This window comes from Callorhinchus milii, unplaced genomic scaffold, assembly GCF_018977255.1.
Source record: "Callorhinchus milii isolate IMCB2004 unplaced genomic scaffold, IMCB_Cmil_1.0 Scaffold12, whole genome shotgun sequence".
Taxonomy (NCBI): domain Eukaryota; kingdom Metazoa; phylum Chordata; class Chondrichthyes; order Chimaeriformes; family Callorhinchidae; genus Callorhinchus; species Callorhinchus milii.
This window is the reverse complement of record NW_024704753.1, coordinates 15,928,410-15,943,165: the sequence shown is the minus strand read 5'-3', so window position 1 is coordinate 15,943,165 and position 14,756 is coordinate 15,928,410. Positions and strand designations below refer to the sequence as shown.

The 14,756-nt window shown below is 46.0% G+C and overlaps 1 protein-coding gene across 1 annotated transcript; it reads left to right on the top strand.

The window, feature by feature from the left end:
* The first annotated feature begins 302 nt into the window (after positions 1-302).
* Positions 303-9,165, top strand: LOC103176686 (mitochondrial intermembrane space import and assembly protein 40-A). The gene is made up of 3 exons (XM_007890375.2): positions 303-382; positions 1,584-1,682; positions 8,506-9,165. The coding sequence occupies exons 1-3, from the start codon at positions 361-363 to the stop codon at positions 8,793-8,795; spliced, it is 411 nt and encodes a 136-aa protein (XP_007888566.1). The 5' UTR covers positions 303-360; the 3' UTR covers positions 8,796-9,165.
* Positions 9,166-14,756: the final 5,591 nt, after the last annotated feature.

Genomic DNA, 14,756 nt, shown 5'->3' with positions numbered 1-14,756 from the left:
AGGGGGCGGAGAGTCCAGAGGGGCGTCCGAACGGGGCGATCCACCGCCCGAAACGCGAGGGTCGGTCGTGGCCCTTCTTTTTTGTCGGTTCCCCCAATTGGGGGGAGTGTGGGGGGGAGTGTGGGGGGAGGGGAATGTGGGGGGGATGTGGGGGGGAGTGGGGGGGGGGGGGGAGTGGTGGGGAGTGTGGGGGGGGTGGGGGAGTGTGGGGGGATGTGGGGGAGTGTGGGGGTGGGGGGAGTGTGGGGGAGTGTGGGGGGGGAGTGGGAGGGGGGGGTTGGGGGTCAGTGGCCAACCGGCGCAGTGCGCGACTGCGCAGCGCGGGGTCAGGGGTCAGGGGTGACGGAGCGCCGGGGAGTCATGTCCTACTGCCGGCAGCAAGGTAACGGGGGGGGGGGGCCTGAGGGGAGGCCGCGGCTTCGGGAGGGCCTCCCCCCCAGCCACCCGGGGAGGGAGAGAGGGAGGACCCGCCCGCCCCTGCCCGCCCCTCGCCGGCTCAATGCATCACCGTGTACCGAGGCCCCAAACAAGGCCTCCCGCGCTCTGCTCTCCCCCTCTCTCTCCCTTCCCGCTCACCTCCACCTCCGGGGAGAGAGTGCGTGTCCGGGCCTCTGGGTCACTGTAACCCCCACCCACACCCCCACAGCTCCAGCAGGTACCCACCCACCGGGACACAGAGAGAGAGAGAGAGAGAGAGGGGGAGAGGGGGAGAGGGGGGGGGAGAGGTAATACCCGATGGACAAAGGATCTCCGGTGTGTAATGACTGACCGATTCAACGCACGTTGTGGTCGGAGGGTTCCGGCCGAGGAGGAGACGGTCGGCGGAGCGCGACGGTGATCATCTTGAGACGGGACCGATGTCGGTTGCGCGACCTTGAAGAGGTCGCCGTGACCCCCCCCAACCCCCCCCCACTCTCCCCCCTCCCTCCCTCCCTCCACGGGAAGCAAACAAATTCCTTGCGCCGCATAATAATAATAATGATTATAATAATAATGAATAATAACTCCTGCGTACGATACGCCGCCTCGTCACGCGGTCGAGACGTCTCAAAGCGACTGTGAAGGGGGTCGGCTTTTGTGGGCGAAAGGCGGCGGCCAGTTCGGGACGTGACGGGTGCTGTGCAGGTGTAATTTGTCGTTGTTGTTGTTTTGTCCGCACGTAACTATGTCCCACAGACAGCCGCAAAGTGAGCGACCGTTGAAGGGGTTGTTGACAGGACGCGAGGAGAAATCTCCCCTTTTTTTTTTTCGCGAGTTAATGCCGCGGGATCTTGAGCGTCCACCCGAACAATTAGACCCTCAGATTAGCGTCGCAGCCTGAAGGACGCCGCCTCCCGACAATGCAACAATCCCCCACACTGCATTGGAGTTGTCATCTTAGACGGTGTGATTCCATGTCCCAACGTGGGGCGGGTGCACCACCGACCTTCGGACCTAGAGGCGACAATGCTACCACTGCGCCAGGCTGACACTGACCGAGTCTTTCACGTCGGGAGTCAAGATATACTGTCAAGCGTCGCGGCTGTGTGTTTCGTGGGGCCACTAAGCTGATGTATTGACAGCAATGTGTTCTTGTGTTTCAGGCAAAGACAAGGTCATTTTCGTGACCAAAGAGGACCATGAAGCCCCGAGCAGTGCAGAGCTGATTGCTGACGATCCCAATGACCCTTACGAAGACCAAGGTGGGTTTCTGGCTCGAGGGGGAGGTAAAGGGGAAGCCCGAGAATCCTGATGTAATCCCCTCTGTGTTAAGAAAAGAGAATGTCTGCACAGCCTGGCGGCTTGAAGTTCTGTCGTCATTATAAGGGAATCGGAACCTGTTAATCCTGAGAACTCTGTGGGAAGGGGGTGGGGTGGTAAACAGCAATTTCCACGTGTAGGCGGCTTACATGTGTGGAATTCTCTGGTTTGGATACTCTTAAGCCTGGTGACGGGTTTCCGCATGTGACAAACAGCAGTAATACAAATATCACCCGTCCTCAAAAATTTAGGTGCTTAATTCCAGCTATCCAGTTGCTCATTGCTGTACTCCCCTACAGCTTCTGTTGTTTCGTTTGATATCAAACCTTAGACCTTGTTGGATCATCCCATCCAGGCTGTGTGTGTGTGTGTGTGTGTAAAAGGGATGGATGGGGTATTTTCTATAAACTTCTTAAACTATTTGGGGAAGCTGTGGAAACTCTTGCACATGGGATCAGGTAAATTGTCTCCATAATGCTGTGGGTGTGATATCAGGCTGATTTTATTAATGGTGTTACACAAATTTAAAATGATCCGGAGAGGCTCTCGTGCTCACCATTGTACTTCTCATACTCAAAACTGTTCGTAAGCAAAATACCACGATTCAGTGAATGGATACTTGTAGAACAGAAGCATAGTTGACCAGCAGGTGGTGAGAATGCAGAATTCAGAGTTAATAATACAGTTATAATGATAATAAATATAGCATCCTATCATGTCGAGAGATGTCTCAAAGCAATTCACAGGATATACTGTAAAGTGCAGTGACTGTGTTTTGTCGGTGAACGTGGCAGCCACTTTGCGCACAGCATTATCCCACAAACAGCTATGAAGTGAATGACCAATTTTGTTTGGAGGATTGTTGGCCTGGACATTGGGAGAGAGAATCTCCCTTTTTTCGAATAGCTCCAGGGGACCTTTAACGTCCACCTGTACGGACAGACAGGACCTCGGTTTAATGTCTCATCTGATGGTTGCCACCTCCCAACAATGTCACCCCCCGTCCAGTACTGTATTGGAGTGTCAACTTAAGACTACGTGATTCCAAGCAGTGTTTTCCCTTAGTTCTGTTGCAACTGATTTAGATATCCGTTCCGTAAATGTCTGGTTGCCAAAAAAAGGTCTTTGTAAAGAAAAGTTAGATTGGTTAAAAGAGTGCTTTTTATAGGGTCTCCTAACCTCAAGGTATTCAGCCTTTCGGGTCCTGAGTTTGAACCAACATTGTATTAAATTCGGCCACTAGATGGAACACTGTGACTTCTGGAACCAGTTCTGCATTGCAGTTCATTTAAGAGATAAGTAGAAGACCCCATTATAATGCTGTGTTTAGACACCTGTGTTATAAAGCAGACTTGTGCTCCAGTGAAGTGTATTGCAGTGAGGTTGCCCTGTTCTTCAATATTTCACCGCTGCTATCAGCAACGACTGTTGGTGTAAATATAGCTGGAATAGTAAGGATTCCAAGGAGGGGAGGGAGAAGAGAGAGAGAGAGAGAGAGAGAGAGAGAGAATGTACAATATACGAGACCCACCTCCAATGATGTGCAAAAGCATCACCAACTCACCTTCTGATGCTGGGAGGTAAATAGAATCTCTTGACTGCACAGTGACACCCGGTAAAGCCTGGCAGCTCCATGGTACTTAAAGGAGCCTGTGTGGCTCATCGTTCAGACTTGAAGATATTGACATGTCCTCAACTCTGCAAAGCCATAGTCCAACAGGCTGGGTGGTTCTAGCTGGACAGGCCATTGCTTTGAGAAAGGTACTGCATTTCTGAACAGCCAGAATCTTTGGGAGATTAACTTGTAAATTTACCAATAGCTCACAGCCGAGTGATAGGCTACTGTTTATTAATATATTTAGAACTCGGGGCTGGAGGGGCTTCAAAGCTCCCTCAGAGACCTAATTATGACATATTGCCACATAATTGTCCTCACATGGTTGGGATTTTATGTTGGAGTTATGTTGTCCATCACTATTACCTCATTAAAACGGATTGTAAGAATGCCTGCGTTACAGATGCCTAAAAGTGCTGTTTTATAAGTACTTTTTTATGACCGGAAATATTACCGGAGTGTGCTTGCCTGCTCCATTAGCAGGGAAGGAGAATGAATGCCTTTCGAACAACAGCTAGTTTAGTAGCTAATGAAATTGCATCCCAAATATCAAGTTGTTTCCCCTAGTTTTTTTCCAGCACATTTGCCTTTCTTTTCCCTCTTATTTTCTATCTTTGTCTTATCGAAGTGCAAATTGTGTTGTGTTGTTTTTGACCGTCTCCTCTGTTTGTTTGGTTGACTGTATCTCCTTTGACTGACTGACTTGACTGACTCCTCTGTTTGGCTGACTGACTGACTTTGTCCTCTGGTGTAATGTGCAGTGCTACTGTATTTACCAGTAACGTATGGTCCACACGTTCTATCAGTTTATTTATCTTGAGTAATACATTTTTTTAAATCTGTCATTAATGAAACGGGGAGGGATTGTCAATGAACTCTTCATAGATCAGACTGCAACAGATTAACAGACACAAAATATATCAATCTGAGAAGGACACTGTTTGTGTGGATGCATGTCTCGAGTGTCGGTCTGTGTCTGCATTTTTCCGACGTGAATCGGCGCCATATAAATGCAGTTTGTTGTTGTTGGTCTGTGTGCATGTGTGTGAGTTTCCCTCGCTCTTCATGCTTCGTTACTTTGACCCTAAACCATGATTATTACTGATGATTATTTTGACATTGGTCAACAGTGGGGAGGAAGAATGATATGAAACCTATACTTCCATTATTAAAGGCTATAATTTCAGGTCGGAGGAGTGAATTGATGCTGTTCCAAATCTTGCCTTGTGCTGCTTTTTTCACTACTGACTCAAAGTAGCTGCTTATTAGCTCATCCAGATGCCAAGTCCGCTTACACTGCTGAATTAGATCGAGATCTGAAATAGACGGGTGGGGGGCGTGGGGAAGTGGAGAGGAGAGAGAAAAGAAAATGAGAGCTGTGTGTGTGTGTATACAGTAAGGACAACTTCTGCAACAGGTGATGACCAGGTGTGTATGAGAGAAATGCTGAACAGAAGGTGCCAGGTATGAATGGCATCCAGGTGTGTTCAGGTCAGCGAATGGATTAACTGGATTAACCTACAGGCTAGAGAATTCGCACCCGAGGGAATATGAATGCTGCAAAACGAAGCTGATGCTTTTATTGTGCACAAAGCCCTCATTTCCTGCAATTTCTTTTTGATTTCCAATTCAGTTTGAATCTGAATTTCCATTAACGATGCAAAGATGGGACAATCTCTAACCATATTTTATCTGCCCATTGTATTCATGTGCAAACTGTTCAGTTCAGTTTAATACCCTTTTTTTTGCTGGAGATTAATCGCAGTATCTAATTTGTTGCTCACATTATCTGGGCTCGTTGTATTGTAGTATCTGCACTGGGCAGCAAACCAGGAAATGTTCCCTTATCCTGAATACAGTGTCTGATGCTGATTCAATAATATTCCATTGCATGGAATAGCTTATTGCTTCGAAATGTCGAAATGTTTCATTTGACATTTGAAGTTAGTTTGAAGCAAACTGGCCACAGAGCTGAGCTGAGGGGGGAAATTAGTCAAAATTTCCACTGCTCCTGATTACTATCCAGAGACTCCTGATGGGAAGGCAACAGTATATGTGTGGATGTTAGTTCTTACTACGCCCCGAAGCTGTGGAACTCTCTCACTCAGTCCCTCCGACTTTCCCCCTCCCTCCCCACTTTCAAATTCCACCTAAAGGCATTCCTTTTTGATCTCCCACTGGCTCGGGGTCAGACTCCGCCACAGTCAAATGCTCCGGGACGCTACCCCGAGTCAAGGCCGATTATATAACTGCAAGTTGTTGTTAGTTGGGGACAGGAATGAGCTCGGCTGTGGATCTCCCCCTGTTTTCCCCTTCTTTCCCCCTTCCACATAGTGGCTGAAGCTTGGCTAATGGTGGGTGAGAGACAGGCAGCTACCTGAGTTTGCGAAGGGGACGGGCAGGAGATTGACGTGGAGAAGGTCACAGAGGTAGAAAGGGGAGCAAGCGTGTAAGGTTTCTATGTGAGGGTGAGGATCTTTAAATCAATGTGCTGGGTGGGAACTGTGGATCCTGGTAAGTGTGAGCCACACTGAGATGTACACTGTAGTAATAATAATAATAATCCTTGCATTTGACATAGCGCTTTATCACATCTTCGAGACGTCTCAAAGCGCTTCACAGAATATACTGTAAAGTGAATTGACTGTATATTTTGTGGGCGAGACGCAGTGACCAATTGTGCACAGCAGTGTGGATTGAGTGACCAAATTACTATTATTTGTTTTGAAGGAATTATTACCCCCGGAAAAGCGATCCGCCAATTGACTAACGACCGGGTTCCTACTCACTGCTGGATAAACAGAGGCATGTGGAGTAAGGAAACTTGCCCAGCATATCGCTCTGCCGGGAGTTGAACCCAGGTCTCTCACTTGCGAGGCGAGGGCTCTAACCACTGAGTTACAGGACTGCATTGTAGTGTGTGCTTTATGAGAGCAGCTCATACAAACTGGAGCCTTTGTCAGATAACATTGCATTTTCCCATTATGATAACTTCTATCTCCTTTGGCGCTACTTTGCTCGCTTGTATTTATCCCAGAAACAGCAGCCCAGTTTTCCAGGACTCTGGATGAGTTACGAGGTATAAACCTGTGGGAGAGAAGTCAGCGAGTTTTCCTACAATGTAGCACTTGTCCCTTGTGCACACGTGGAGCTGTATTATACTGTTAGAAAGGTACAGCCCTGGTTGTCACTGTAAATTACACCCTGCATGCTGTCATTAGGAGGGGGCGGCCCTGGAGATTTTTCCATTTGCTTGGAATGTGCTGTGTTTGATTGATGTCTCGTGCTGGGTCCCAATGAACGCTTTGTTCCCAACCTGTAATGATGTGAACTGTGCAAATTCTGAGCAGTTGTTGTCCTCCGTAACTCACCTGCAACGCACTCTTTGTTTGGTTTCCTGGTCTCCAGCTCTGCTGGAGAGAAAGAGAGAGAGAGAGAGAGCGGGGAGAGAGAAAGAGAGAGAGAGAGAGAGAGAACCAGATGGCCTCGGCTGCAGACCTATAGCTCGCAGCAACAGCTACACCCTCAGACATCAAAGCTAGTTTCCACTCCTCAAAGTTTCGGGGTCCTCTTTGGCCCCAGTTCAAGCTGCTGTCTGTGCACGTTCCAATCGAACTGTAACATGCGTGCGAGACGTTGGCGAGGTCTGGTGGCACAACCCATAATTAACAAACTACAGTCCCGCTAATGAAAACAGAAGTTCTATTCATCAATGCTCAGCAATTGTCCATAGGCAGATCAATTACACCACAATCGCAGTTCTTCCCCCACCTTCCTTCCCCCCCCCCCCACTCCCCCACCCCAATCTCCTCAACTCGTGCTGAGTTACAGTTCTGCAGGTACTGACCATACTCCACTCCCTCACCCAACCAACCATTTTAAAGGTGGGAGTCGAGATGTGTGACTATCAGCATCCTGGGACGTCTTTCCGACGTGAAGGGCGCTATACAAGTGTAATGTGTTCTTGTTGACTATCGGGGAGGAGTATTAATACTCCTGTCCGCTGCCTACGCATTGCTAGATTCCAACAGGCTCTCTGGTTAAGGATCATGAGTGGAAATCCACCTTGGGNTTTTTTTCTTCCTTGTCTCTCTCCCTCCCCCCACCCCTCCCCTCTCGAATGCTTTAGATCATTTGAAGACCACCAGCCTTTGTCCCACAGCTAAGATTACCAGCTAACTCAACCCCAGGTCAGGTATAGATTGGGACTGTTTGGTTGTCTCGATGCCAGAATAGGTGGGACCAGATCCTGCTTGATCTAAGCTTGTACCAAGTTCTGGGACTTGCATCTTATCCCTCTCGCTATACATAAATTATAACAATTATAGCACCATTGATAATCAGGGGGACATCCCAAAGCACTTCACACAGGTGACTGGGAACCTGAGCCGGGCAAGTGGCATTAATTGTTTTATTTCTGATACCATTCTTTAGACTGATGATTTCAGCAAGTTGTCACACAAACGTCCGCCACTTGCTGGCCTAAACTCCCAAACCACGTCTCTCTACGTTTGGTCACAGCTTCTGCAAACACCTCCCAGTTTGGGGGTGTCCACAAACATGCATAATTTTGTTTTAGTTCCCACTTCCAAGTCATTTATGTACATGAGACGTCTAGAAGACGTGAAAAGCGCTATATCAAATGCAAGGATTATTATTATTGTTATGTACTTTTATGGGACTTAATCTCAAAGGTAGACAATAACGATCCACGTCAGTATTGGAAAAGAGAAGGGAATTTCTCATGTTTTGCTTCAAATTAATTGATCATTCACTTCATGGCTGTTTCTGGGACTTGGCGGTGAGCGTAATGGTTGCCACGTTTGCCTACAAAAAAAAACTGAACACTTGATGATTGCTTTCAAGAACTTTGGGACATTTCAACCTAAGAGGCGTCATTAAAGACAAGTTATTTCTTCCGAATGTAACCTCCAACAAACTGGTCTCTGAGGTACCTCCCAGTCAACCCATCCCATCACTGAAGCTGGCCATGTAAAATGACCCTTTGAGCCTCCAGATCCAGTTGTACTTTGATCCACTGCTGCCCTTCTGCACCGAACCAGCAGGTCTTGTCTCTTTTGATGAGGTGTGGGTTGCTTTCTTGGCTGTGTGTCGTATATCTTAAGATGAAACTTCTGAATATCTTCCAGGTCTCATTTTGCCAAACGGCGACATCAACTGGAACTGCCCGTGCCTGGGGGGCATGGCGAGCGGGCCGTGCGGGGAACAGTTCAGATCGGCCTTCTCCTGCTTCCATTACAGCAAGGAGGAGGTGAAAGGCGCCGAGTGCCTGGAACAATTTAGAACAATGCAGGAATGCATGCAGCGGTTTCCCGAGCTGTACCCGCAGGAGGACGAGGAGGGGGAGGAAGAGCGGGAGATGAGCAAACCTCCGTCGGGAGAGGAATCGCCGTCGGTGCAGGAGCAAGTGTCCAGTTAATATATAATCCAGGGAGATCACCCCTCCTCTGTCTCTCACTCCCTCTTCCCTGGCATCTCCAAGCACAAGGTGGTGAAGTTGTAATCAACTGCATTTGGGCCTTCTTTTAGACCATGTTGGCTGATACACGCGTCATCCTGGCTTCACAGCGACGGGGTCATTGTGATTTGTCAATAAACAGCACTACGGCAGTGCCTACCAAGAGCCCAGACTATGCGGGCTAGTCTGTGTTCCTACAGTACTGTAATTGCCAGATCCAGTCAGGTTCCCCATCTCTCGACGTGCTGGAAACTGTCAATGGTGTAACAGCGATCGCGAGGCAATTGCAGAAAAGGTACATTCTAGTAAATTAAAACACCTTTTTACCTCATTGAAGTGCATTTGTTCATATTTTTTAATTTTTATATATGTTATTTTTCTATTTCCTCCCCTTCCCTCGGATGAAAATAATTAATAATCCCTCCACGCATGAAAAAATGGTCACTCAACCCACGACTGTTTATGGGACACCGCTGTGTGCAATTGACGGCCGATTTTCTCCCACAGAATATACAGTCAATCCACTTTACGATATATCCTGTGAAGCTCTTTGAGACGTCTCAATGACGTGATGGCGCGGTATCAAATGCAAGGATTATGAAGCGATCTGTGGTACAGTCCGCACTTTGTGCAGGTTGCCACTCTGAAATTGGGGGAGGGTGTGCGCGAGTGACGAGGATTACGTGAGTATTCAGACACGGAGTAAGAGGCTGGTACAGCGAAGTTGATCTCCATGTTCTCACAGTTGTACTTTCCAGCAGGAGTCAGTAGATGGCATTTGGGAGCTGGATACCTGCTGTTTTCTGCCCACAGTTAATTCGGTGCAGTCCAGGGATTGATCATGAGAATTTCTTGGGCTGCCTGGCTCTGTACCAAGCCCCGCTTTTACTTGCTGCGCCACCACACACGCCTTGGTCTTAAACCATTTTGTACTTGGTTTATGTCAAGGCAGAGTATTGGCTTCTCTTGTTAAATGTGCAATTGAATCAGCGACTAACATGAAACATTTGGACCAGGCTGTGTGTTGACTGTCGTTTGATGAACAATGATCCTGCTCGCTCTCTCTCTGCACCATTCTCATTCTCTCACTCTGCCACTCTCTCTCTCTTTCTCCCTCCCTTTCCCTTGTGTTTCTCTTACTCTCTCTGCGGCACTCTCTCCGCCTAACTACCTGCTATGGTTCATGTGACTGTGGCTCAGTTAAAAAAAGGATTGAATTAAAGGAAAAAAAAATTCAACCGCAGTTGTAGATACTTTTTCTGATAACCGATGAACCAAAATGATTGATTGATTGATGGATTGATTGATTGATTGATTCACATGTTTTCTAAGCTGTGCAAGAACAGCTCGTGAAATGATCCATTTGCCCTCCATTTCCCCCTCTCCAAAGTATTGTACTCACTCAGGTCCACTCAAGACTACACAGCCCTGCAATTCTGCTGTCAAGACACCCTCACCTTCACAAGACAAATAGAGATACACAATTAATCTTCTTGTCCCATGTAAAGATTCCCAATTTCCTTCTGGATATTGGATGCCTGAACAATGCTGCTCATTGCTGTCCCATGCAACAACTTTCAATATAAATAGCTCCCTTCAAAGAGAATAACAACTCAGAGCTCTTAGGAAAGAACGGGATCGAACAATGAACAAGGGAGAAGTGGTCAAGTGGAACGTGACTAATCACAGTCGAAGAGGTAGCTTTTTAAGTGGGACTAATATAGATCGGGTGCAATGGAAACTCCTTACTGCGCACCAAAACCCTACTGCGTACCAAACATGGTTTGAACCTGTGGGACAGAGTGTGTGTGCCACCTAAATGGAATGTTGGAAGGACAAATTGTACCAAAGTAATCCTTGTATCACTGCTTCTCCGAACATGTCTGTTGCTGTTTTTTTTTGTCTTCTCTCGTTGGCATCCACTCTATTTACGTTTGCTGCTAGGTAGCAATAAACCTGTGTGGCCAAGGTAGATTATGCTCAGACATGACTTGTACGTCAAGGTGTTTGATAAAGTAAATGGTTGCAAAGTTTTTAGTATAGTTGCATGTTATGACCCAGGGCGATTAAAAGCTCTTGTGAGGGAAGCACGCAAACAGCTTAAGGCATTCGCTAGTGACCATTACAGTTCATTACAGTAGCCATAGTGATATCTCTATCCATAAACAGGTGATGTCACCATTAGGAATATTCATTCACTCAGTCGTTCACTTAATGGCTGTTTGTGGGACATTGCAGTGGGCAAATTGGCTGCCTCAGTTGCTTGAAAATACAGTCACTGCACTTCACAATAAAATCTTGCGAAGCGCTTTGAGATGTCTCGACTGCATAATAAGGCGCTATATCGAATTAAAGGATTATTGTGTTAATAAAAATATTTGCAAAGCGCATGATCTACAGCATGTTCCAAAGATATCAAATCAACTTTCACTGCCTTAATCTTACTGCCTTATGACAGAATCAGCTATTGCCCTGCACGACATAAACCAAAATCCGTTTAGAAACTTCATTACCAAACCAGAACGAGTATGTGCTGTAGTGAGGGAGCCACTTTTCTCAGTGATGGAACATTTCACCTGGCATCATCGCTGCTGGTGGGGAAAAAATGGTCTGTTTACATGCCATAATCTTACCTCTAAGTACCCAGGATAAAATCATTGTGATAGCAACACTCTGTGGACTGTCAGTAAGCAATTGAGTGAAAAGCACGTTGAGCAACTTGATTCCCTCTGTTGCTCAGCCTTGTCATTTACAATGCAACTTTTTGTAGGGTACTAAGCTGACATTTAATGATGCCAGAAATGGGGAATTTCATTCAACTTCGAGCTACTTACTGTTCATCCCCAAGCTGAAAATCAAAGCGACTCTTAGCTAGGAGTTATGAATCATATACGTGTGTTTATTGCCCTGTCTCATATCTTTCGATGCATTTATCCAGAACTCCAATCCTTCACAGGGGGAAAAAAACTAAGAGAGGCCAGTGAGAGTGATTCCAGTAAGTTTGTTGCGCATCCTGAGTAGCACTAAAACTCAGAAGGTTCAGATGAAAGTGAAAGAAAGCGTTGTTTCATTTAAACATAATCCTGACAAGCTGAGGACACATTCTCAGGACGTTCACCATCCCTCCTTCCCGAACAAATGTTCTCCAAGTCAGAAATCTGATTGCCAGGAACAGCAGTGGTTGAGAGTTAGATGGCACTGCAAATACAGTGCAGTATTTATATTTACATTGTGCCTTTCATGTCAGGAGGACACCTCAAAATGGTTAATGCTGGCTGGGCACCCGAACCGGGTGTGGGAGCCAAGGGGGTTGGGGAGGGGAAAGATGATCAAAAGCGAAGTCAAGGAGGTACGTTTTGAGATGAGGTGAAGGAATCGGAGGGACTTTGGAATGGAGTGGGGGTAGAATGGCTGAAAGCCCATCCAATGCCTGGGTGGATAAGTCAGGACATGAAGCGGGACAGTCACTAAAGGTAAACAAACACGACTCCAGTATATTCAATCATCATCTTTTTGTGTTAACTTTGCATAATGTGCGTATCAGTCTGTGAATCAGCCTGTATAGTATCTTTCTTGCACGGAATGTGTTGTGTCTTGTTTTATACCCCAATCTGATTTTTGTACAGACAGTAACATGTTCCTTGGGTGTGACTCATAATATCTAATATACAGTAAATCTTATTTTTAACTCTCTAATTTTCCCTCTTTCATTTGTTCTCTGACTCTCATCCTCTACGTGCGATACTTTCTTGCACTGAAGTATAAATCGATTTCTGGACTTGTGCAGCTCAGCAAATAACACCAGAATCAAACGTGTGAATACTCTGAACCAGCCTCATTGACTCTTCAATATTCAAACTGTTGGGTGATAATAACAGATAGAGCAACGCGGTGATTTGAAAGCCAGGGATCTTTGAAGGATTTGAAGACATTATTCCTCTTCGTAAACTAAGCATCTTAAACAAGAGGATAGGAGTCAAGTCGTGGATTGAGTGACCACTTTTTTTTCAAAGGAATTATTACCCCCAGGAAAATGATCTGCCAATCAACTAACAACTGGGTTCCTCTTTACTGCTAGGTAAACAGGCGTGTGGAGTAAGGAAATTTGCCCAAAGTTTTGCCCTGCCGGGAATTGAACCCAGGTATCTCGCTTGTGAGGCGAGTGCTCTAACCACTGAGCTCGAGTGCTCCAAATGTAGGGTTGGTGTGTGGGGAGGTGGGGGTGCGAGGAAAGGGGAGAAAACAGACCAAACCAACGTGCTCTACACCTCTCCTCCACTCTTTCACTGGGTAGACCTGACAACTACGAAGAGCTCTATCGCTGGTTTGTGAGATCCCTTGCAACTCTTAACATTTCAGCTGTGAGTGGTTTGTTGAAATCTTTCCCAGACCTTTTCTTGCTGTTGGCTGTAAGAGTCTTAACTCAACATCTGTGGATTTGGACCACAGAACTTGGCCGTCAAAGGCAAACCCATATACAGTTTCCTCAATTTGGCAGGCTCAAGAGAATAGCTGGTGTGGAAATTGAACGGGTCGTATTGATGGAACAGAACATATTCTGAGGTTTGAGGTTAACCACATTGTTGGAGCATAATGTTAATTCTTTTTGTATCTAACTCAAAACTCACCAAGAATAAAGGCTCCCTGATAAAACGTCGAGAAGGTTGTCTAAATGAAAACTTCACAATTCCATTAAACGAATTGTACAAATCGCTGACTGTCCAGCACATTGGGACGTCCTCCTGACGTGAAAGACGCTAGATACAAATGTAATTTTGTATTGTATAATATTAATCCTTGGTTTGATATGACGCCATATCACACTCTCAAAGTAATTTACCCACAGAATTTACTGTGAAGTGTAGTGGCTGTGTTTATTTTGAAGACAACTGAAACAGGCAATACGTGCCCAGCAAAGTCCTACGAACATCCACGAAGTGAATGATCAAATCTCCATGAATCACAAAATATACGGTCAATTCACATTTTACAGTAAATTCTGCAAAGCGCATTGAAACATCTCAATGACGTGATAAGGTGCAGTTATTAATATGAAGACAATGGGATACTGGACGGGACGTATCTCTTACATTTAAGCAGACGCTCACTGTAACACAAAGTGCGTTGATCTCAGTGAAGCTTAAGAGGCCAACATACAGGAAGGACCTCTATATAAACAAATGGTACAAAAGAACAACTTATTATCATCAAGGCAAATTGAGCAGTAAGTGTTTAGGGGACAATCTCCTGTGATACTACATTGAGGTACAAAGTCCCAGGAACAAGATAAGGGTCTGGGTGATCTATATCACACCTCAACGATGAATAGATGCTGCAGATTGACTAAGAGTGGAGAAATCGGAACAGAAGTAAAAGGCAAGCATTTATTTAATCTATTAACTTGGAGATCACGGATAAGCAGCTGATGAAAGTCTCTGACCTCTGAGTAAGTCTTGCTGTCAGTTCTAGCACCGTCTTGTGTCAGTCGGTGTTCCTAGAGCCACCTAGTTATCACTCACATCAGTGGGATTTACTGCGAAATGTGTTGACTATGCATTTAATTAAACTGTACACGATATTAGATTGTGTGTTTGTAGGGGGTTATATCAAACTGGGTAAGAATAATAATAATCCTTGCATTTGATGTAGCGCCTTATCACGTCGTTGAGACGTCTCAAAGCGCTTTACAGAATATCCGGCACAGCCACAGTGGGCCGAATGGCCTCCTTGTGTGCTGTACGATTCTGTGATACACTGTAAAGTGAATCGACTGTATATGTTTGTGGGTGAAACATGGCAGCCAGCCGATTGCTCATAGCAGTGACCCACAAACAGTCATAAAGTCTCATCAGAGACCAGTTAAGAAGTAAAGCTCTGCAAAACTGCTTTTAATAACTGCTGAATATTCCTGCATTTTAGTTA

Bases quoted from the DNA above. Each gene is read 5' to 3' on its own strand.
- LOC103176686 (XM_007890375.2), top strand. From the start codon at position 361: ATGTCCTACTGCCGGCAGCAAG. The intron at 383-1,583 runs GTAACGGGGGGG...CTTGTGTTTCAG, and splicing joins GTCCTACTGCCGGCAGCAAG to GCAAAGACAAGGTCATTTTC. The intron at 1,683-8,505 runs GTGGGTTTCTGG...AATATCTTCCAG, and splicing joins TGACCCTTACGAAGACCAAG to GTCTCATTTTGCCAAACGGC.